Source organism: Coturnix japonica, chromosome 5 (assembly GCF_001577835.2).
Source record: "Coturnix japonica isolate 7356 chromosome 5, Coturnix japonica 2.1, whole genome shotgun sequence".
Classification (NCBI taxonomy): domain Eukaryota; kingdom Metazoa; phylum Chordata; class Aves; order Galliformes; family Phasianidae; genus Coturnix; species Coturnix japonica.
The window spans coordinates 26,908,479-26,932,545 of record NC_029520.1 but is presented as its reverse complement, the minus strand read 5'-3'; the positions used below and the strand labels follow the sequence as shown (position 1 = coordinate 26,932,545).

At 41.1% G+C, this 24,067-nt stretch overlaps 2 protein-coding genes across 8 annotated transcripts in view; one reads left to right on the top strand and one right to left on the bottom strand.

The window, feature by feature from the left end:
• The window catches only part of FSIP1 (fibrous sheath interacting protein 1), a 69,852-nt gene extending 58,779 nt beyond the window's left edge, over nucleotides 1–11,073 (top strand). For 6 of the 7 annotated variants that reach the window (XM_015864752.2, XM_015864753.2, XM_015864754.2 and 3 more), the window contains 2 exons: nucleotides 2,363–2,909; nucleotides 4,074–5,303. In XM_015864752.2, coding sequence (XP_015720238.1) covers nucleotides 2,363–2,909; nucleotides 4,074–4,087 — 561 coding nt within the window. In that variant the 3' untranslated portion in view covers nucleotides 4,088–5,303. Of the gene's footprint in view, nucleotides 1–2,362; nucleotides 2,910–4,073; nucleotides 6,012–11,006 lie in introns of those variants that run through there. The other variant, XR_004307415.1, reaches the window with a different exon arrangement.
• Nucleotides 8,280–22,456, bottom strand: THBS1 (thrombospondin 1). The gene is made up of 22 exons (XM_015864745.1): nucleotides 22,322–22,456; nucleotides 22,144–22,237; nucleotides 21,049–21,626; nucleotides 20,436–20,511; nucleotides 19,991–20,187; nucleotides 19,681–19,806; nucleotides 18,086–18,179; nucleotides 17,517–17,690; nucleotides 16,968–17,144; nucleotides 16,456–16,629; nucleotides 16,156–16,283; nucleotides 15,898–16,050; nucleotides 15,166–15,384; nucleotides 14,634–14,741; nucleotides 14,132–14,291; nucleotides 13,623–13,741; nucleotides 13,030–13,264; nucleotides 12,437–12,664; nucleotides 12,034–12,305; nucleotides 11,552–11,649; nucleotides 11,299–11,438; nucleotides 8,280–10,617 (listed from the first exon to the last, which is right to left on the bottom strand). The coding sequence occupies exons 2-22, from the start codon at nucleotides 22,220–22,222 to the stop codon at nucleotides 10,610–10,612; spliced, it is 3,543 nt and encodes a 1,180-aa protein (XP_015720231.1). The 5' UTR covers nucleotides 22,223–22,237; nucleotides 22,322–22,456; the 3' UTR covers nucleotides 8,280–10,609.
• Between the last annotated feature and the right edge of the window lie 1,611 nt (nucleotides 22,457–24,067).

Genomic DNA, 24,067 nt, shown 5'->3' with positions numbered 1-24,067 from the left:
AAGTTAAAATGCTCCCTCAATAAATCTAAGAAATTTGACATACTAGTAGATTGACAGTGAAAAATCTTAAAAATCCCACATTCAGTTTCTGATTTTTCACATTTTGATTTTCCCTCTCTGGTGTATTTTTCATTAATCTCTTCTTCACTAGGATTAAAATTTAAAGCCTAATAGAAGAATTTGAAGAGGTTTTTGTGGTTTGATTTTAGTTATCAGAAGTATATTGAGTGACATCAAGGTTAGCTGAGTCTCAGTATGACAACCTGATTTTATGTTCATTTATATGGAGCTGACTACATATGGTGGTCTTTTGAGGCTTTTTGTTATTGTTTAAAGACCCTTAACATCTCAGTGTTTTCAATACAGTACTCTTATGTTTTCTAAGTGAACTCAAAGTGAGTTTGTGAATGGAATTGCTCTATGTAGGAAAAGACCAGTGGGGGAAAAAAAAAAAAGTTGAACAAATCTATAAAACATATTGAGTATGTAAGTAAAAAAACCAATGCCTGAACTGTACAGTAATCAGTATATAGTACTCATTCTTAGATATCATTAATGACTGTACATTTAAATACATTATGATAATTGAAAGTAACATGGAATGCCTTTCTGATCTGATTCATTTTGTCATAACATTTCCTCTAACAAAGAAATAGTATTTTCTTCCTGGCAGAAATCTTCCCTCATTCACAAACAAGTAGTTTTCACATATAATCCACACACCGTTGTGCTACTCAAGCTGTGATCTTATCTGATTGTGATCAGTCATCATACCTATGTACATGGATAAGAGACCTTCAGAATGAAAATTCAGCTAGAGATCTGATACTGTTCTTTCCTCTGAAATGACAGCAGTTCCAGTTATGTGTAGTGCTCATTACAGAGTGAATAAAATTGACAAAGAGCAGGGCAGCTTTAGGGAGTTCATCAGATTGTTGGCTGAGCCTATCTCTTGGATGCTGGGTAAAACCAAGCTTTTGGTTGTAGAGAGCATCTTTTCCATTTGACGTTGCAAATCACACGAGCTGTGTTGAAAATTATGCCTCCTAGTTTATTACATCGGCCCACAATGTCAGAGGCAGATATTGGTGGTGTGACAGTGGAGGTTGAACCTTCCTCACAGTATTCCATTACATTTTGTTATTGTGTGACAGATGACAGCAAAGGGGCAGTCTGACAAAATGGTGTCTGACATGGAACACAGAAGAAATTGCACCCATTGACATTTGTACAAATGCACAGATAAGCTAACAGTGGTGATTATGTTGAAAAATATGATTTTGTAGCTGCGTATGTGCTCTAATAATTAGTATTGACATGCTCTGTGGATCTGTTGTAGTTTCCATGGAATTAGGAGGCATTACTTTTGGAGCAATTTATGTGTTTATTTTTTCAAATGCATGTATGATTATATTTTTTGGGTAGATGTTACTATACATGTACCTAAAATATATGTTGCTTTTCTTTATCAGCTTGAAATAATCAGATAGGGAGTATTTTTCTGTTATCAGGGTGCATTAAGGATTTCAAAGGCTAAAACCTCTCATTGCACACCTCGGTAAACAAAATGTCTTTCCCTATTCTTCACCATACAGCTAATATCAATAATAATCTTAAATAACAAACATAAGGTGGAATGATACAAAGATGGTAACAAACATTCAAAAGGTTACTTATAGGGAAAAACACAACAATCTGGATGGCTTCACTGGGAAATGCTAAGACAATCTCCACCAAGGAGCAATCTCCAAGAGATGCTGCCCTCGTGGTGGTCAGCCCTTACATGAGGTCTAGAAGAGGTGGAGTCAAGCTCCACCCCTTCTGGGAGCCCAGCTAAATTACCCTCACCTGTGCTCCCACAGCTGACCCGACACTAGCCTCAGCTGATTAATCAGAGGTTCAGGCTGTGATTACCAATTTCCCATACAATTGGGCTTTAAGAAATGTCCAGTATTGCCCTGGTAGTCATAAGACTTTTAGTATTGTGTTGTTTTGCTTTCACTGACACGTGTGTCTGTTTGCATGTATACATAACAAAACAAAATATTTGAAAAAATGAACCAGATATCTTGCAGAAGACTCTTGGCAAAATTAAGGGCCTCTTCATGCCTTTTGGATATCAGGCTTCTTTCCTAAATTTCAGCTCTTAATCTATCTAGAACCTGGTGGAGATGTTATGTAAACTATGCAGTTATGTAAATGTATAATTAAATTCAGTTTGAATTAAAAAAACATTGGTATGAACTTAAGGCTTCTTCTAGTGCTTTTGTATCTCAAACTGTTTTATGGTGCTGCTTTTCATTAATTATATTTTGACAGAAGAAAGTTGCTTTTTTTTTTTTTCTTTTTTTTTTTTTTTCAGATTGAAGAGAAAACGGGCCTCTCTGAAGAGCAGCTTAAAACCCTTCTGGAAGAATGTATGCTGCCTCAGAGAACAATAAGCAACGTTACCATGCCAAAGTCTCAGGAATCTCTTTCTTGTGGATTAAGTCCCCCTTGTTACACAAGTCAAGTCTCCATTCTTCACTCCACATCTACTCTTTCCAAAATGTTAGTTGAAGACCATATTGTAGGGATGTTAACAGCTCTGGAAAAGGCTGGACTTGAAGACAAAAGCTTATGTGTTAATGCTGAGAGTGAAATCCCTAGCTACTATATCAGCAAAGCATTGGCTGATAGTCACTTATCAAAGGATTCACTGGCCCAAACAGAGGAACCCGATGACCTAGAAGGTTTACAGAAGATGAGAGATAAGAGTATTACTGAAGGTTACTTTATGTCAAGAGCACTCAACACTGAAAGGCTGAAGAAACCTTCTTTCTTGGGTGAACCATTATACTGCATCAGCATGAACAATGAGCCATCCACAGTGCCTGACATTCTCAGCATACCACTGCAAACCAAAGGAGGTGAGACCCTTAACAATCCTTTAGAATAGGCTTTTGACTGTGATGAAAGAAACAGGCAGGTTCTCACCAAAGGTATGCACCAATATGTGCTGGCAATTATGGTGGGGCAATGAGGTACTTTTATAAAACGTGCAAAATAACAGAATGTTTAACAAGATTCTTCCCCTGACAGTAACTGGCTGTGAGATTAGAGCTCCTGTGAAATATAGGAATGATGGTGATCAGTTCACTAGAAAATTGTATGCTTATACTTCTGCTTATTTTTCTGGTAGTAGGAAGTCATGTTTGCTGTTCTGTGGAGATAAATTATTCTCACAGTTTTTAATAAGGTAAACTCTGTAGTATAGGCTCAGGCATGACTTAGTTATATTAAAAATAACATTTATTTCAAATTTCTGTACAGAAAATATCAAAGAGAGTAAATACTGTGTAGTGTTTTAAACTACTTTTAATTCAGCAAAGAAAGAATAGAGTTTTTTCTAGCAAAACTTAAGTTCACCCTATGTGGTGAAGCAGATTTTGGATACCTCTCTAATTTATATCCTTTGTTGTACCCTGATATTGCAATCTTAAACCTATGCTTATATTTTAGCATAAGGGCACTTATCTTTCTGGGAAACAAACTGTTTAAATAAGCCACATTTCAGGCGTGTACATCTACATCTTACATCTCTTTCATAAAATTGTGACAGTATAAAGTTGTTTTTGATCAAACTTGTATAGTTTAATTGTATTTCAGCCTAATGAATTTTGTCAGAATGGATCTTCGTTGTACTGGTAACCTCTTCAGAATTTGTGGAAACTTTTTTCCCCTTTCACTGGAAGTTTAGAGGAGCATCTTGATATTTCTTAACTGTGTTATAATTAATTATTATCATAACTGTTTCTTTGATTGCTTGTAGTTAACCTTTCTACAGTGAGGGGAATGATAGTGTCTTTACAGAAACTTATTCCACCTATCAGGAAATAAGAAAACTTGTTATTGCTGATTTTATGCTGCCAGACTTGCTCAGTTTCCAGACCCATCTGCTATGTTTGCCCTATATTTGTCTGATATTTAGGTCGTAGCTTCAACAGAAAGAGAATTACAGTACTTAAAGAAAAACAGTTCTTTGGAATTAGTTTTCAACTGACAAATTTATGTTAACCTCATGCTTAATGCAGATGCAAGCATTTGAAGAGTGGAGACGGGGAAGAAAGAGGTGGCCAGGACAGTCAGATGGTGGTCATGATGGTTCGGAGAATCAAAGAGAAGCACTTGTGCCAGGGGCAGCTTCATCTGATGCTGGAGTGAAGTGGCTAGATACGATCTTGTTCCTCAAGCAAGAAGCTCATGCTTAACCAGTTGCTGTAACATGAATTGAAGTTCTTCACTTAATCTGAATAAAGGCAGAGACAAATCGGATCCATCTGCCGACTTTCCCTGTTACACTGGTGTTTTAAGATGGAGTATGTCAATTCAAGCAAAACATCCGGCACTGTAGCCACTGTATAATGAAGTGAGTAGGTAACTGCTTATGCTGTTGTTATGGACATAGTCACTATGAGGTAATTCTATTGCACAAGATGGAAAAGAGATTTCAGTGAAGCATTCTGCTATTAGTAGATTTCTGCATGCGATATCTCATTGTGAAAGTTTAAGATATAATTTGTTCTTGCTTTTCTGGTGTATATTCTGTTGTCTTAAATCTCTCACTGTTATGAAAAAGCTTTTCCAAGCATCCTCAAGGAAGAGCATTGTCACTTCAGTCTCCTTGAAGCCACGAATACAGCTTCTGTTCACATCAAACTTTTCAGGGGTGAGCACATTATTCTGAAAGAATCTGATGTGTAAATTCTGACAGGAACTCTGCAATTACACTTCAGGTCTTGGCTTGTGCTGAGCACCCTACACCAGCTGTGGTCACTCACAGTGCTGTAACAAATCGCTTAGGTTGGGCATCCAACTCAGGTTGTGTCAAAAACTGGTGTTGTAACATTTACCTGTTTACCTGTGTTTGGTTTGTGTGGTATTGTATTGCATAGCGAGTTCTCTATAAAGATGGTGTTTCATGCTTGATGTTACAGGTGAAATATCAATTCATTTTTTTTTTGGCAAAACATGTTCACTGATAAGAAGCGTAGTATAACAGAGATAAAACATAGCCATGAAATTATTTGCTGAGACAACACCAATACCAGGGCCAAAGCAAAGCTGAGCCTGGGAGAACTCATGATTTTTGAACTTGTCCTTCAGACTTTTTCGCCTGTTTTATACTGAGGAATAAGTTTTGTGTGCATAGATTTGTACTGTTTTGTACTCTGTGTTGTTTCCTACTATGATTTTGCAGCACAAGGTAAATAATTTTGTTTCAGAAATGTAATAATTGTGGGGGAAAAAAATCCATGAAAGGATGGTTTTGGTGCGCTTGTCTTGATCTGCTCAGTGGTGTAGGGCCAAACGATTCTCCCATTGTCACTGAATCTTCTCAGGAGTACACATATGTGTAGTGGCCAGTGCACATTTACTGTGATGTCTGTGTTCTTTTAAATAACAGGCTCCAAAGTGCTTTCCTCTGAAGAAGAAAAATTAGGGGGATTCATTATCATGACTCACAGTTGTATATTAGAAATATGTATACATTAGTAGAATGATTTAAAGAGCGATAGTGTTGATTTTCAGTATCAAAAAGTTCAGTGCAGATGTATAGTTGGGCAGATGCAGAGCAGTTGAGGATCTTTTCCATTTTCAAAGAGAAGTGACATTCTAAAATTCCAGATGAAAAGTAAATCATTGATGACTATAGGCATAAAAGATTAAAAAGAGTGGAATTATGGTTAATATTCTTGTATGTTGAGAATTCCAGATTAATTCAAAGGAATTCTATCTATGGGTGAAAAAACTTGCGACTGCATCTTAAAGAAATGTCTTTATTTTATGATTTTTGGCCCATAATCTGTTGACAAGAAAAAAAACAAACAAACCTAAAAATGAAAGAGATGAAGGAACCCTGCGGGGAGTTCTGCCAGATGCTTCTTTCCAAGGCAGAAGATGGCTGCTGCGCCTTCTGAGACTCCAGAGTGTGTTCCCCCTCCCACCTTTGACGCCAAATTTCAAGAATGGTAAGTTTTTTTTTTTTCTGTTTTATAAAGTAACAGCTAGTTTTCTCCCTTCTCTTTGAATATCTTATTAGAAAGTCTTTGTAACCACGGCTTTAAATGAGGTCCTCCTCTTTTGCTTTTTTGGTGCAAAATCTGTGAGTCAGTTTACTTTTCCATTAGTGCTTCCCTGTGTACTTACCATGAAGGAGCCTGTGTCTGCCTTTGGGCATTGTGCTGTTAGGTGGGCACAGCAGATGAGGTGCTTTGGCAGCCGCCTGGGAACATTAAACTAAGAAAGTTCTTGAGATCTAGGAAAAATAACATTACTTTTTTTTTTTCTTTCTTTCTTTTTTTCCTCTTCCCCCTCCCCCCCCCCACAAATTTTCAAGATAATTGCTTTCTTTATTTGTAGCTAGATTTAGAGGTCAGGAAAACTGTTTCCTTTATAAATAAAACAGGAACACTTGAATACTACTAAAGCCATAACCGACAGTTATCCAATTACACGTTTCAGTGAGGGACTGGCTGCAATCCAGGTGCAGTATTGAGAATAAAAGGCTTCCTGCCATTTCAGTTTACGTGAAATACTTTGCTGCTTGCAATTGAATCTGCAGTACCTTATCTATTAGGCTTAAAAAAAAAAAAAAAACAACAGCAAACTGTGATACTGTGAGTTCATATTAATTTCTAGAGTGCTGAAGTGCATAAATAAGTAATTCTGATATATTCTTCAAGGAACAGTAAGTATTCTGGACTTAGAATTCCTCCCCACCCCTACTTAAAAATTTGCTGTCTTCTTGTGGAAATGCCATCCTATGCCATTATTTTTCTATTGTTTGCTTTGTGTGTTTGGTATGCATAGCTTTGGTGGGAAGGGTATTGCCAGAGGCATGCTACCCTAATTTTACAATAGCATTGAAATAGACTCTGCGTTTCACTCTGAGAGTGGAGTCATCCAGGCAGACTGACACTGCATCTAAGCAGTTCTCAATTCAGCTCTTGTACATGTTGCCTAATCAAGCAGCTCTTGAGCTGTTGAAAAATTAAAGACAAATGGTGGCCGGGCTTCCTGGAATTTGTATTAATTTGAAAATCTGAGTTTCTCTGGGATACTTGTCTCATTTTCTGAGTTTCTTATGGGACATTTTATTGATCTTTAAGACCTTTGCCTGCTGAACACTTATCTCTAACCAGCTGTCTCTTCATAACTGCCTGTTTGTACAGCTTTGTGCACCTATTATTTCACTTCTAGAAAAGATGGGGAAAAGAACTAGATATCACCTTATGGAGGATGTATTAAGATGCTTTCTTTTATAAAAGCACAGTCCCTTTCTGAAATGACTTTGGCTTTAAAATCAGCTAATTACTGTGTTACAGCTTTCACTGTAACATCAAAGTGTTAGTTGTTTCTTGGGCAAGTGCTCTACGTGGCCTCAGCTGTAGCTTTTTGTGGCCTCTTGTATTCACATTCCCTAGGCAACAAGTGGGCAGACTTAACCTATGTGTTAACACAAGACATATGGCATGCCTTTATTATTTTAAGACATGTATCATCTCCAGTTCAGACACTACAATGATTTATACTGTGTAAATGCATGTAATAAGATAGCATGAAAGGCTGGCTTGGGTTGAGAGACAGTCGTTGGAATTGGCTGCCAAGAATAACAAGAGATAAAATATAGTGACAAGATATTTACTGAAGTACTGCTGATATCAGGGTACAAGTAGAACTGAGCTCAGGAAAATTCACAGCTTTACTTGAGAGTTCATGAGACATACACAGAAGGACTGAGGAGCTGGTTGTACTGCATCTAGTTGAGGTGGTGCCACATCACCAGCTTTCTGATTACACCAGCAGTCTGGCTGGAAGAGACTTGCACAGATAGACATCTGCCTCTGCAGCTATTTATCCTGATGTCTCCTTTCATGTGAAAGAAAAGCATGAGGCAGGCCTGGCTAGGGATGAGTAGATGATTAACATCCCTCAGAGGTTGGTTGTTTTCCCTTGTGGCTTTTATCAAGGGCCTCATGGCTATGACTACTCTTAGAGGAGTCCACAATGTCTTTAAGACTGAATTGAGCTACTGCCCCTTAACTAAAAAATGCTTTCAGGTGGACAAGTTGTTATGCCTGGGCTGAAACCTCCTGTGTGCTCTATCTTATCAGATTTAATGGGAAGATAATTGAGGTATTAATTTGAAGCCCAGTTTGACCTGAGTAACCGAGCATGCTCCATCTGGGAGCTACAGAAATATTACAAAGGATGAAGAACACTAGTTGACACAGGTGTAAATATAAATGTCCACGGTGGTTTATTGTTCTCTGTAAGAAGTTCTATTGTACATCTTACACAACTTTAAAATGGAAAACGGTTAAAAATGTTTACAAAAAGCAGGTTCTTAGAAAATAACACTAGAAAAAACATTGGGAAGAAGGAAGCAAAAAACTTCAGTTCAGTGTGCAAATATTTTATAAAAATAGAAATACTAACTCTACAGGTAGCATTTCATGATAAATTATTTAAATAGCATATCTACACAATTACGTGATTAACTATTACAATGGCAATGAGAAAAATAATTTATAAAAACACAAGCAATGGTATACAAGATGTCAAGAAAAAAATATAACACAATATTAGAAATCGTATTTGACATTTTCTTCCAATGCTATTTCCTTGCTGGGAATATATTTTTCCGCAATGAATTTTTGACTATGTACAGCATTAACTCTTCAGTACTACAGTAGCTTTAAAGTTTGTTAGACATTTGAACTCTGCTTAATCCAAAGGTTTTTCTCAGTCACACAATAATGAGGTAATATTTGTACGTAAAACTTTCACTGTGTTTCTTTTCCTTTTTTGAAAAGACAAGGAAATTATATAGGTATAAGAACGCTGCCCCCGTTGGTGTACATCAAGCCCTCTCCCTTTTCTGCAAGGAGCTCCTGAAACTCTGTCTAGGCTGTGAGAATTCCTTCTTTTGTAGCTGGCAGTGCTAGTTCCAATAATTTGTGTGCGGTGACACAAATAGCAAGACTGGATGATTACTGACTGTAGTCAGTGTGTCTCTTTCTGCCATCTCCTCTGAGCCAGTTATTCCGCTTGAAAGTCAGTCCTGCTGACCAGTGGTAAAGCACTGCTGATGTTTCACGACACCAAATTGCTATAATGCTAAATAACATTCCCTCAGCCCAAACTCTATGGTTGAGACAGGAACTGCTCCCATCTAAAAGGACTTGAGTTTTAATACTGCAGAACAGTTGCCTGCCAGGCAACCAACTGCCTTGCACAAAGAAAGGAAAAGCCAATGCTGAGCTCAGACTGAGAAAAACAAACATTCCATTCCCCACCCTGCTGCTTTTCCCTGTGCCTCAAAGCCATTATGGGAAAATTGCTCATTGTAACTAATACATCACCACTATCTGCTCCAGACAAGATTTCACTTAATGAAAAACCCTCTAGTTTCACTATAGAACAGAGTTAATAAATAATCTGTATTTACAATCCTACAGTCATGAAGACTTGTAATAATGGCGGATAGTCTTGATGCATTTTTACTTTTTCTTTTTTTTTTTTTTTAAATCAATAATTCCTCAATCATTACAATATCAAAGATAGTTAAAAATAAATATTTTACAATTTCAGTATTTTATCTACAGGCCCCTTCCCCTCCCCTCTGAAGCGAGGGGCTTAAAGCATCTATGGCATGTAGAAAAGGAATGTCATTATTACTGTTGTATTTTGTGCCTTTTTAACCATAAAATATGAAGCTAGCCATAAAATATGAAGCACATGCTGGTTTCTTCCTGAAGGACAGCACAGTGCTAGTTGAGATGGTGGTGTTCTCACACCACAGCTGAAAGAAAACGTTTGAAAGGTGAGAAAGATCTGCATCTAACCAGGAAACAGAATCTTATTGTAAATCCCAGTTCTCCCAAAGCTGGTGTGATCCAGTGTGCCAATTGCATCCTCCTTTCCCCCTCCCTTCACAGAGAGGGATTTCAGGATATCTGTTTTGTCCTGTGTTACAGAACAGCTGATCTAGCTCACCACAAAGAAGTCAAAGGTTATTTTCATCTAAAAGATGCAACATACAAAAGCATAATTTCTGCAAGTTAAATGGATGTAAACCAAGGTAGCAGAGACCCCATTAAAAAACCTCCACCCCCCACGAAGAAAAGATTTGAGAGTTCACCCTCCCACCCAAAACCCCTTTCCCCACACAATGAAAGGTCTTCAGTTTAAGTAGTCCACAGCACATCCAGAGAGATGTTCTTTTTACAAAATGCTACTCCATGGGACCTCCAGTTAGAGGCAGTGACAAGGCACTGTGATAAATAAACAAATGTCTTCCTGACTGAAGTGCACATTTTCAGTGAAGACAGTTCTTATTTGCAAGACATTTGTTTCCTTCCACTTCAGAGGTCAGATGCAAGTATGTCTCACTTCTATTCTCTCAAAACCATTCTCTTGAGGCAGGTAATGTTTCGAGTCCACATTTATGCAGGAGGAAGAAAGGAAGGAATAATATAATGGTCCCAGGATTTGTAAGGCTAAATGTTTCAGAAGGTGCAATACCAGCATTTAAAAATAGTCTCTGAATCCAGTAACCTTGTGATTATGGATCTGTGGAAAACAGAGAATTAAGATATAAGGTATTTCTGTGTTATGCATGATTGTGTCTAAGACATTCTCCACATGTTCCCTACAAACATGGCTAGGAATTAAAGAATGAGGAAAGTACCTTGACACTCTCAGGAGTTAGAATTTAGAATCTAGTTCATGTAATCATTACCTAACAAAGTCATAATTTGAAGCAAACTAGGGCAACTTGAAACTTAGTCACATGCATCACCACTGAACTGCAAGACTAGAAGGCTGTGTGTAGACTGTGCTTTGCTTATTTTTATGTCAGTCTTCTGCATATTGGACACTAGTCTTGCCAGTTAATATTTTGCATTTTCACCTTGCAGTTTGTCACCTGTATTGATTTATTCTATTCAACTTCTTTACAGGTTCCAGTTCCAGAAACGAACTGTATCTTAACACAGACTCCTGATACTTTGAACCAGCAGGACAGAGGTATTCTTAAGATTTTGTGTTTTCAAACTTTTAAACTGTGAATGACTTAATCAAAAAGGTGTCCCATTTCTGTCTGCAAAACATGCTTGAGATGAAGCCATGTAAAATGATGGATCATCTTTCCCTCTTACATTTTTTTTTTTTAATCTGTCCTGTTTTCTTGAGAGCAGCTTCTTCAACCAATTCTTTAATATAGGGGCCTCTTCAATAAAAGGTTTTCCTTACCTCTGCATTCATATTTAAGACGTGAGAAGTACACATATTCTTGAGAGAAGACAAATAATCCTAGACGACCACCAGCGTAAGTTTTATCATAGATTGGTCCTGAGTCTGCCATGATTTTCTTCCCTTCATACATTACAACTCTACAAAGAGACAGTGCAATCTTGTCAGATATGACTCAACTGTTAGGGCTTTTTTTAAAAATAGACATCTGGCTTCTTTGGGATTATTAATTACATAGAGGCATAATGCTCACCTGATGTAGCCAGTCTTTGGTCTATGGCTAAGGAGCCATCTGTATGCAGTGAAGTCTTTCCAGCCTATGTGACGAGGATCATGCCACAAAGTTCTCACCTACAAAAGAATAGTTCAGTTAACCAGAAGGTCTGAAATAAGATAACCATTATCTTGATATGCAGGTCTCTCTATGAGTAACAAATGTTTAAAGTTCATAGTTAGGCTCTGTAATGGGGTCTTTTGATATCACCTGTATCTAAATTAGCTTTGAAATATGTAAATAGAAATTTACTCCAGTAGTCCAGAAACAATTGATTCACTGCTGCTGGGGAAGCCCATTTGCCTACTGATAATTACAGGATTGCCTTCTTGGCAAAGACAAATAACACTATTCTGAGCAGTATGTGCAGAGAATCCTGAACATACCTAACTTTCTGGAAACACAACATGCGTTGCGTTACAGTGCAGTACAGAAGCGTAGGATATCAGGGTGACCTTTACCTGGCCAGGAGTGTTTCCTGTGTGCCACAGAGCATTACGAAGGTGTTCTCCTGGACCTGTGGTAGAATTCACAACCTTGATGGAGAGACCTGAGTAGCCTTGAGCTTTGGTAGGTGTGGAGTCCCAGTAAGACTGAGTAATCTGCTTCCACATGACAACATAGAAACGACTGCTAGATTGGTAGCCAAATACAAAGCCAGCATAATCATCATCCCTCTCTGTATTGATAAAGAAGGTGCCACTGAAGTCCACAGCATTGAATTCATCAAAACCTATGTGGGCATTAGAAGAGAAAAATTAAGATGTTGCTTTTGATGTGACTTTTAAACAATTTCATAACAATTCCTCATTTTCCATCCCACCTCCACCCCCAAACGCTTTTAAGAGTTAGTGTTCCCCTTACCAACTGCAAGGCCAGGGTCACAGTTGACTGTCTGAACCAGTTCTTTGCCCTGGTGACGTACAACCCAGTTTGGATCATTTTGGGATGTTCCTTTTGGATCCAAGGGAATCATCTGAAACTTTCGGAAGTCAGTCTCACTGATTTCCACATTTTCAGGGCAGATATCATCAATGTCTGGCACACTATCTTGGTCAAAGTCATCTTTGCAAGCATCTCCACGTCCATCACCTGCAGGACAGAAGTAATTTCACTATTCTGAGCAATCAGACGTTGGCTGTTGGCCAGCATAGTTTCAAGTCTTACAGCCTGGGAGGTGAAAAACTTACTGTGCAGCTCTGACTACCCAGGTACTGCTGGCAGATGCTACAGAAGACAAAACAGTTGCTATATAAACATCCCTTTCGCTCCAGCCTGATACTGACTTCATAAACTTAGCAATACCTGGTCTTTTCATTCCTTACTCACAAGGAACACTAACATTAGTGCAGATTATCTTTTTACTTTGAAATTTTTTCCAACCCCAAATAGCATAAGAAAAAAAGAGTTCTCAAAAGAGCTGGAAGATACTCTTAAAGTGTTACTGGTCATCTTACCATCAGAATCTGCTTGATCCGGGTTGGCAACCAATCTGCAGTTATCTTTGTCATCAGGAATACCATCATTGTCATCATCATGGTCGCAGGCATCACCTTTTCCATCCTTGTCATGATCAGCTTGATTGGCATTGGGCACATAAGGGCAGTTATCGAGATTATTTTGATGACCATCTTCATCTATGTCCTGATTGTTGTCACACTCATCACCTATAAGGTCAGAGTCGGTATCATCCTAAAAAACAAAATAGAAGGAAAAATAAAGAATATTTTAAAAGCCACCTGAAGCATCTGGATTATGAGCCTTAATAGCTAGAACTGGGATTTCTCTTTACTTTAGTAAGAGCTAAAATGGAAGTTTTAGAGATGTATTAAGAACTGTACATGCAATAGCCTTATAGATTCTCTTTAGAATTACTTTTTGGAACACTACCTTGTCAGTGTTTGAACTGTGAAGGAATAATACTGACACTATTTGGCAAATTAATGAGAATAGTACGTCAGCTTAAACTTAAGTTATACCTAGGTATAATATCTTGCATATTGTAGCACATTTGAACAACTATATTCTATTTGTATAAGAAAACCTCTACCTGGTCAGGATTATGTTCCAGTGGACAGTTATCACACTGATCTCCAACACCATCCAAGTCTGTGTCCCTCTGGTCTACATTGTAGACATATTGGCAGTTGTCCCTTTCATTGAGGACCCCTGCAACATTAAGAAGATTTTGTATATGCAAGTCAAAAATATAGCAAACACTTCAAAGGAACGTGCAAAGTCAACATACACTTTTTGATAATTCTTGATAATATTTTGTAAGCCTGAAAAGCATCTGATTGAAACCTGACTAAATGCTGGCTTCTGTTGTTATTTCTTGTTAGAACAGAGCTAAAATTTAACTGTACCAAAAACGCATATTTTCCAAAATGAGTTTCCATTAGCTTCAAGTGCTACTTTCATAGCCTTATTGTCCTGAAAACATCAGAGGTGGGATCTTGTGTGTTCAAGTGTAAATTTCTGGTATGAAACCAACGGTACTATTCTATACATTTGTCCTGACTGATCAGCAGCGTAAAGGTGTAATCAGAGGACACCTACCATCTCCATCAATATCCACTGCACACGCATCTCCTTCTCCATTGTTGTCAGTGTCAGTCTGATCGGGGTTGTGATTGTAGGGGCAGTTATCACAACGGTCACCAACATCATCCCTGTCATAGTCATACTGCTGTGGGTTGTAGACGAATGGGCAGTTGTCCTGAAAGAAAGAAGTCAAACGTTTTTTAAAACTGTCTGATCAAAACTTCAACATACAGCAGCATGAGCAGGAATGGAAAAGCAAGAGGCAAAAGGGAAAGCAGACAGAACTAGAATGCTTTTTTATCTCAAAACACACAACTGCTTATTTGAGTGTGGGAATGGCTGACTAAGAATGAAGATTCATTTTCCAAACACAGTAGCTGCAGAAGGTTAATCTGCACAGTTATCATCTCTGAAGGTTTCTAGGATAGCTATCAGATCCAACAATTTCATATGAAGGCCTTAGGAAAAGGAACAGGAGAGCTACATTCTAAAAGGCTGTTCTTTTCTGTTGTCTTACCCTGTCATCAGGAATACCATCATCATCGTCATCATTATCACAGGCATCACCAATCCCGTCTTTATCATAGTCTTCCTGCCCAGAGTTGGGGAGATTGGGGCAGTTATCCTATAGTGTGAATAAAGTACATTGTTTACTCCTGGCATGAGCACAACAGGGATTTTAGCAGTCATAATAATAATGCAAAAAATCAAGATTTTATCAAGTCACCTGATGATTGTAGCTAATCATATTATAGTGAGGATATGTATTTGAATGCCATAGACCACATCACTTAAATACCAGACTTAGCTCTTCTTACCCTTCTGCTCTTCCCCCAATATAAAGATATTTATCAGATCAAAGCTGATATAAGTGATAGAATTAAATTACTCCTAGAATATTTACAGCAAACATTTATAATCGTACCAGCCTTCTTTTCCCACCAGGAATGATTAAAGCAATGCTAAAAACCTCCTAACAATAGCAGTGTTAGCTATTTTTATATGGTCCTCATTTAGAAGCATTCTATAGGAATATAGGATAAACATACTTTTTTACAGTGGTAAGTGGCATTGGCAACACAGACAAGGTTCTCATTTGGCCATCCATCCAAGTCAGTATCTTCTCCACATATTATGCCATTGCCAGCATAGCCTGGTTTACATTCACAACGATACATTGGGTCACTGAAGTGGCCAAGGTAATTGCATTTGGCATTCTTGTTGCAATCATGCGTTCCATCTGTGCATGGATTACGTGGCTTGCAGACCTGGAAGACCACACAGAAATTAAATCCAGGGGAAGCATTTTTTTTTTTTTTTTAATCACACATTTTTACCCAGAGATTCTAAGAAGGCAAAGAATACATGCCTATTTTCATCAAGGATGTTTCAACAGGGAAAGAAAAAACCTAATACATTATTTTCTCTCCGCTCTACAACTCCAGTACCTGTCTTGCACTTTCTCTTGTTCAAAGCTCTTATATTTAAGTGGAACACTTTATCAAAAGGCCATTAAAGTACATGCTGCTCCACTGTAAATTAATGCTTATTAAATTACTCTCTTAAAATTAGGTACAATGTCAGAATTCTTCATGGCTGAAGAGGACATTTTTATAATTCATACTGCACTCCAACAGGAGAAGCATGAATTAATTTCTGTTTTGAATTACAGATGACGTACCAAATCCATCTTTCCTGAAATAGATATTTGCTTTCCACTGTTTGCAGAAAGCAACTTTGTACGGCTTGGTAATCAGGCATAGCTCTCAGGTTGACAATACCTGTTTGTTTGCCATGGCATCCTCAACACTGTGACCAAATGGTTGTGACCCAGTGAAACGTGGTGGACAAGGCAGACAGTTGTATCCAGGTTCAGTGTTTTCACATCTGTGCACTCCATTTAAGACAAAGCAGGCATCAGGAACTTCTTTGCACTGAAAAGTTTGAGATAAAAGAAAACAGTGTATTAAAACATTGGTATTGCTTCATTTCCCATTTTCTTCTCACTTTCAAGTCAGAAACATTTTTAGTCTTCCTACCTCATCAATATCTTGACAGTTGATACCATCACCGTGGTAGCCAGTAGGACAGGCACCGCACTTCCAAGAACCATCAGGGGAGCTTGTACATGTAGTTCCCGCAAAGCAAGGATTAGACAGACACCCATCTGAGAAACAAATGAGAGTTAAGATGAGGGATGAAGCTGCCGTATTGTGTTTTGCTAATACTCCAGTTCAAAGTTTAAGCACTTTGGTTTTAAAGACTTGACTATACTACTTAAAAAATATGGCCTAAGATTGGCCACAATCATTAGATGACTATGGAAAAGGAATACTCACCAATTGGACAGTCCTGTTTGTTGCACACCTGAGTTCCTTTAGCTTCACCTACACAATTCTTCCCACCATATTGAGGCTCAGGATTATTGCAGAGACGGCTGCGTTTCTGAAGTCCTCCTCCACATGTCACTGTGCAAGCATCCCATGGAGACCATGGTCCCCAGTTGCCATTAACTAAAGAGAAGTTGAAATTAGGGAACCTGTATGGCTTTAAGTTCAGTAAAAATAACAGTTTGCAAACTAAAAAATATTCCTTTTGTAGCAAGAGTACTTGAGACATTGTTCTGACCTAATTCACAGAATGGCAGCCCCCACTAATAGGCTCCATAGAAAACTTGGATCACAACTGCTAGACAAAATTAAACTATTTTCTTTAAAACTAAACTATGAGATTTTACCAAGCCTGTACCAAAGTTTAAAAGACCACTAGAAGTCCAGTACACTGCAGCTTCCTATTTGGAAAGTTCACTGTTTAAACTAGCAAGTAGTAGCTAGCACCTGGACACACTTACTTGGGCAAGGATCTTTCTGGCAGGACTTGGTTTCCCTTGCTTCACCCTCACAAGGCTTGCCATTCAGCTGTGGTACTGGAGAGTTGCAGAGACGAATTCTAGTGATCATGCCCGTACCGCAAGTGACTGAACATGATGACCATGGTGACCAGTGGCTCCAACCACCATCCTGTTTAACTACAGAAAGAGATATCTATTAGCAGAGGTTTCGAAACCCAGACTTCAGTTTCAAAGCACTTAGAATGTAGTTAGAATTGTACTAGAAACTCTCTATATTAGAAAACCTTAACACAATCATAGATCAAGTTCTGTTGCTAGAGAAACTGTACACCTAAACTGGTGCCATTTTTAATCTGGGAGCACAATCCAAACATGTTTATTTACTGGATCAACTATCTGCTCCATTTTACATGATTACTATAAGTCCTTAAAGCTAGAAGTCAACGCTCCAGTCCACTGACAGAGTATTAGGATAAACTTTGCTGTTAACACTAAGCCAATAAAACTGGCCCATGTTTTATTACCAGGATGAATGGACTAAATACTTACATCTCTTATCACACTCCTGAAGGTGGCAAGTCCGAGTCTGCACAGAAGACCCTTCACAGCGGTTGTTGAGACTATCACAGGAACGCCCTCTCTGCTGAATTCCATTCCCACAGGTCACTGAACATGAAGTCCATTCAGACCAAGGAGACCATCCATCATCTGCATAGTCGCTAGCTGTAAAGGTGCACAGATCTGTTATAGCCCAGAATAAGATGCCAAGGATGTATTTTCCATATTCCTTTCCCCAACCCCTTCCTCTGCTTTTTCTTTACCATAAGAAAAAATTCCACACAACTGCCCTCAAAATCTACATGCATTTCCCTATCTTGTACAAGGTAAAGGACGAGAACTCAAACATTTCAGAGCTTACATGCATTACTTAAGATACTTCAGGTGGCTTTACATAATAAGGATGAATTCAGAGGAGTCAGACACTGATGCTAGTTCACAGTCAGCAAGGTTTTTAAGAAAACTCAAGTTTAATCATCTACTTGGCCTCTATACAGATATACAGAGCAGTGCATGTCTACTGATTGTAGAGAGGTGTGAAGGTATTTTTAAGTACTTACGCCAGCATCGGGGACAGCACTCCCCATCAGGCACAGTGGCATTGGAACAAGGCATGAGAGGACAAGACACTTTCCGGCATATAGTAGCAGAGTTCTGTAAAGAATTGAAAGCATCCAGTAAGCAAGCGGGATATAAAGCATACCTCTAGAGTCTAAACTCAAAGCTGGTAAAGTCAGATGATAAAGATACCCTTTGTTCAGCACTGAAAGACTCACATAGAACATCTAAAGTAGAAAACCTTGTATTTAGAGCTGATACAATTCAGGAGTAGCTCCTTTCATTTATTCTTATTGCAACTTCACCTCACTCCTGCCCTCCATCCATACTGTTTCCTTCCCAGTTAGGTAGTTACGTTTTGAATAAATTGGTCAAGAATGACTACCAGAAACTGGCTAAAATAAAGAACTGAGTAAAGAACTATTGCTGTATGATTCCCAAAGTATAAGGTCAGACTTCAAGGGAAAGAACCAAGAAATCAGCTTTTCTGTTAACGTGGATTTAAGCTGATTACATGGTGAACATAAAATGAGTTTAGTGGACTTGGCTGAGGAGCCATAAAATCTACAAGTTATACTTAAAGGTCTTTGATCTTTAAGCCAAGCAGGCAGGGTAGGAACACCCATCTCCAATCTCAGTGAGAGGTGAACTGCAGCCTGCAGTTTCGCTTCTTGAAGGTAGCGGCTTTATCAGAAGAATGCCCTTGTGATTACTGTTACAAGCTCCCCTTTTTCTCAAGCAAATGACTTTATCAAGGTAGTTACAGCTAACATTGAATAAGAGGGTTGGTGGAAAGATGAGTGAAGGCAAAAGTCACAATATCATCTGCTGCACACAAAACTGGAGATAGAAAACTACAGAAGTAAATGCAGAATTGTGTGAGTTGCCCTGTATTGCACATCTACAGATACTCAGCCTTTGACTTCTAAACAGGGTCAAAGATCTGACACTCTCTGGTAGACTGATATTCTGAAATGCTTTCCTTATGCTTTTTCCTTCTATTTAAGTATTAAAGCTGAATAAATAATAAACATGTTATCAGAATACTCTGGATATACAGAGATCAGCAGAAATCTGGAAAAAAGTTTCTGTTGCATGCGATCTGTTAAAAGCTTACGGGACGTAGCTAGAAGCATTCATTATATAATGAAAAAACCTGTCAGTTTAAGAGCCTTTACTGAATACTAGAATCTCTTTTCTGCTAAGGCAGCAGGAGGTTCTCTGAGGATAAAGCATCCACTTAAGCTATTTTGGAGAGGAAAAATGGTAATACTGTTTGTTCTTTTAAATACTGACTTGTAAATGTACACGTAGATTACAAAGAAAGCAGAGGAATTCCCCAAATTCTGAAATGAAATGTATTTTTAACATCTGTATGAGAGTGACATTCAGTATAATTCTAAATTACTGCTGCAGTAATACTATACAAAAGTTATATAAGAGATCTACAAGGGTAAGAAAGATAGGCTGAATACCTCTCTGGCCCCATTCCACGTAGGATTCACTCGTTCAAAACAACAAATGTCATTTAGAATTATCTGTTAATTTTAAGTCATGAATTTATATATAGAGAGCTTATGAATGCAAGGAATCTTACCTGGCAAGTGCATTCAGTGCAGCTGTCAATAGTCCACTCTTCCTTATTTTTATGCATGATCCCATTGTGAATGCATACTCCGGGAGTGATCTGGACCACTTTGGCAATCAGTTCATTTTCTTCAGTCTTAAAGGGCAGGTGGGGGGGAGGGCAGCAAAGAGAAGATATTTAGGAGTTAACATAGAAAAAACACTCCCTTCCACAAATTCATAGCAAGGGTAAAGTTATAACTGTTTATTCAAGCTCAAATAACAACTTACAATTCATCAAGGGACAAATAAGACATACTGTGAATTTATCTAACACTTACCACTTTGCGAACTCTGTCTTGAAGTGTTGTAACCATGGACCGTAGCCCTTGCAGTTCCACAAACATGTTAGTTAGTTCATCACAGGAAAAGCCACAGACTGCTTGAATGTCCTTTGTTTTATGGCCAATGTAATTGGTGCGGATAGCTGGGCTGGAACCGTTCATGGGGTTGTCCAAAGTAATGGTTGCACTAGTAGCTAAGAGACAAGAAAGATTACATTAAGTAAATGCATTTTTTTTTGCCACGTATATTTATAGCCCCAGGGTAGCACCTGTTATACAGCTGCCACCAGATTTATTAGGGTATCTCCAGAAAAATAACATTTCTTTTGCAATACAGATTTGAATGTCAGCATACTTCTGAGTCCTGTTTCAGCTTGTTTTCCTAACTTACTGAGGAAGCCTCTATTTGATAATCATTGGATTCAGAAGATTGTGGACTTACAGCTGGAGCAGCCTTTGTTCCTCATGATAGTTTCCAACGTTGTTCTAAACACAAACCGCACGTTCTGCAACACTCCCTGTGGAGAGAGAAAGAATTGCAGCTACCTGCAACAACTGCAAGGGAAAGAAGGGTAACTTGCACAGAGACGAGTTTGTAGGCAATAAAGTTCACTTAAGTTCATCACAAGTAATTTCACAACAGACAGACGGCAAGGTGAAACATGTTAATTCATTCTCCTGAGCTAGAGCAAGCCCTGCTTCCTAACACTCTCAGCCTTGACCACAAAGACCTGGCAATTTTCCAGGCAGGAAGGGAAAAAAGCATCAGTTTCTCAGTCTTGTATAATAAGTTGAGCAATCAAACTACAACCACCTGTCCAGAACCTTTGGGACCTACTGCTGCATAAAGTCCTCTCTGCAAATCTAGTGCTTCACACTTCAAGCTCCATTGATTGAGCTTAGCAGATATAGAGGTGGTTCACATGAGATGTACAGAAGCAGAATCTTTTCTCCCTGTTTCCTGCAACTTCCTAACCACGTAGGTTGGTTGAATGATGTACTTTTCAGGCACACAACTGAAGATACTAAGCAAAAATGCAAGGGAAAAATCTTACCTGGAAGTTGTCATTGACTCCCCCTTTGGCAATACGGAGCCTGGCACTGCTGGCCAGGTCCCTAGTGAAAATGTTCTGGATGGGAATGTCCAGTTCAGCATTCTCCATTTTCTCACACCCCACATAAAGCTGAGCCCGGTCTTCTTGTACAAACAAGGTGATGTTCTTCCAATGTCCTGTAGCTAACAAGGCATCCTCTATGGACACTAACTGCTGCTTGCCATCACCAGAGAGGCTCAGGTCCAAAGTGCCCGCCTTGCCATTTGAAACTAGGCTGAAGACATGACCAGAGCCATCCTTCCGTTCCACGGACAGCAACGTGCCTCTGCTCTTCTTGACTTGTCGGAGAGTGGCCATAAGGATGAAGCCCTTCTCAGCATGGATGATGTCTAACAAGTCTTGGAACTTGGAGTCAGGGACAGCAGGGATGCGACCGGCATCTTCAATGCGGTAAGCAGGGCTGGAGACATCCGGCCCCTTCACCATGTGCACCCCAGGTGCCCGGCGCCCAGGTCCCTTGCGAGTTATGCCACACATTTCAAAGATATCAAAGATGCTGTCATCATCACCCCCGGACTCTGCAGAGAGATCAGAGTATCCATCGTAAGCCATGGAAAAGAAACGGCCGAGTACCCATACATCCCCCATGGCTTTCTTAGCGCACTGCCGAGCGCAGTGTGCATTACGAGGTACGCACGGTGCGGGCAGCGGCTCCCAGGCAGGGCAGCGCCACCGGGAGCTGCGTGCGGCGCTCACACACATTGCTGTGAAGGAGCCAGGAGGCACCGGAGCGCCGGGCACCCGCTGAGAGACACCGAGATAGCGGCACTGCCACCTCATGAGGCTACGGCGGAGGAGAAGCAGCAGAGGCACCGCGGGGCTCTCGGGGCAGCCACACGGAGAAGGAACGTGGCAGCAAACCCTCCCGGGGCTGCCCTCGGCTCTGCCCCGCGTCAGGTGGGCGAGATGCTCCCGAGAGCTCCTGCTCTGAACGCTGCGGGAGCCTGAGCGCGGCTCTGCTCAAAGGTGTCGGTCCATCCGTGCCAACCCTCGGAGCCGCGTCCCCGTACCCAGCCGTGCCCTGCCGGCCCCTACCTGCCGTGCGTTTGGCCTCCGGGCCGTCCAGCGCCAAGAGGAGAAGGACGAGAAGAGCGGCCGGTCCCATGGCGAGCATCTGCCTCCGACCGACCTGCGAACGGCCACAAGGGAACAGGTCACGGAGCTGCCCCGCGGCTGGATGCAACGGGACAACGGGAGCCGCATCGGCGCTTACCTGTGGGGAGAGCGGGAGGGCGGCTCCCGGTACCGGCGAGCGATATCCTCGGGAAGCGCCTGGGAGCACGGAGCGGAGCGCGGTACAGCGGGGTGGGCGCTGCCGGGTGCTCTGTGTGCGCCGTGCGCCGCGCGCGCCTTTAAAGGGTCGCCCGCATTCCTGGGCGCGCTGCGGGCCAATCAGCGGCGGCGGGGCAGGAAGCGGGAGGCGTGCGGCGGTGCCGGCCGCCGTTCCACCGAGCGGCCCCGAGGGTCGGGGCGGGGCGGGGCGGGGCGGGGCGCGGAGCCCGTGCCGGGCACACACGGAGCTCCCGGAAGCGCCGCCTGGGGGCGCCACGCGAGCGGAGTCGGCGGCGCTTGTTCTCTTACGGCCGGTCCCGGCCACCGAGCGGGCGGCACGACCGTCATCCCGGCATGGCACGCGACCGGCCGGGAGCCGCTCTGGAAGCGGCTTAGGGCCGAGCCCGGCGCGGGGATAACGGTGCGCCCGCCGTGCGGTGCCGGCACGCGGCAGCCCCTCGTGGCAGCGGCCGCCCCTCCGCCCCCGGCACGCGGCGTGTGGGCACCACGCGGTAACCACGGCGGCTCTGCCCGCACGGCACCCGAGACACGCAGAGAAAGGCGGGGGTAGGGACCCCCAGTGCCAGTATAACGGGGAGCTTTGTGCGGAACGAGTCACACCGAGCTGCGGCTGAGGAGCGGGCTGTTAGTAGTGAACAGTAACTCACTGCTCTGGGCAGGAATGCCCCGTGTAACCAGATTTCAGGTAAGGGGAGAGCTCCTGAAAATGAAGGAGGCAGATTCCCTACATAACGTCACTCTCTATATGACTGAAAGTGGTTTGGCTGTGTGAAATGGCTCTGAAGTCATCAAATTCAAAATAAGATCCGATTCCTCTACCTTCCTTGGCCCTTTTACGTTTGGCATTTGCTCCTGCAGAAAGCCAAGCGTCAGAGAATGAGAAGAATCCATCAGCCGATGGCATGTGTGGTGAGGAGAAACTGGAGTACTCTTGGCAGCCCCAAGCCCTGGCTGGACCAAACTCTGAACCGAGCCGCACTGTGTGAAACACATCAGGCTGCTGGCCTGGCTGATGCATGAGGCACCAGTGCTCTGCAGATCATCCCAGGAAATGCCTCGGGAAATTCTTGACTTAAGGAACAAGATAGCTACAGCACTGTGTACGTTAGGGGGAAGCCAGAAGTGTCATCCCTTCTATCTTAGGAAACAGAGCATGCCATCCGAAGCAAGCCTTTCGTTATGTAGTGATTCATTGAAGAAAAACCTCAAGTGCCACAAAATAAGAAGCAGAGAGCAAGAAACAGTGAGAGATGCTGGTAATGAGGAAAGACCTGCCAGGGTATAAAAATCAGCAGGAAAGAGAACAAAAGAGAAACTTGTCCAAGTGGGGTCAGTGCATAAGCATCACTCAGTGTTCAGTTTACTAAGCCCAATCCGTGCCAGTGGCTTCCTGTGGTACACTGTTACACTGAAGTCCAAGGGGCTGTATCAACACCTTATTGCTCTCTACAGCTGCTTGGAAGGAGAACTTAGTAGAAAGAGGGTCAGCCTCTTCTCCCAGGTAACAGTAATAGGATGGAAGATAATAGCCTCGGGTTGCTCCAGGGGAGATTCAGGTTGGAAACCAGGAAAAGCTTATTCTCTGAAGGAGTGGTAAGGCATTGTAACAGTCTGCCTGGGGAGGTGGTGGAGCTGTCCCTGGAGGTTTTCAAGAAAAGGGTAGATG

Excerpts from the sequence above, each read along its gene's own strand:
- THBS1 (XM_015864745.1), bottom strand. The coding sequence starts at position 22,222 with ATGCTCGCCATGGGACCGGCCGCTCTTCTCGTCCTTCTCCTCTTGGCG. Across the intron at positions 16,630-16,967 it reads CCAGAAAGATCCTTGCCCAA|TTAATGGCAACTGGGGACCA; the intron begins GTAAGTGTGTCC and ends ACTTCTCTTTAG. Across the intron at positions 15,385-15,897 it reads ATGCCATGGCAAACAAACAG|GTCTGCAAGCCACGTAATCC; the intron begins GTATTGTCAACC and ends GTGGTCTTCCAG.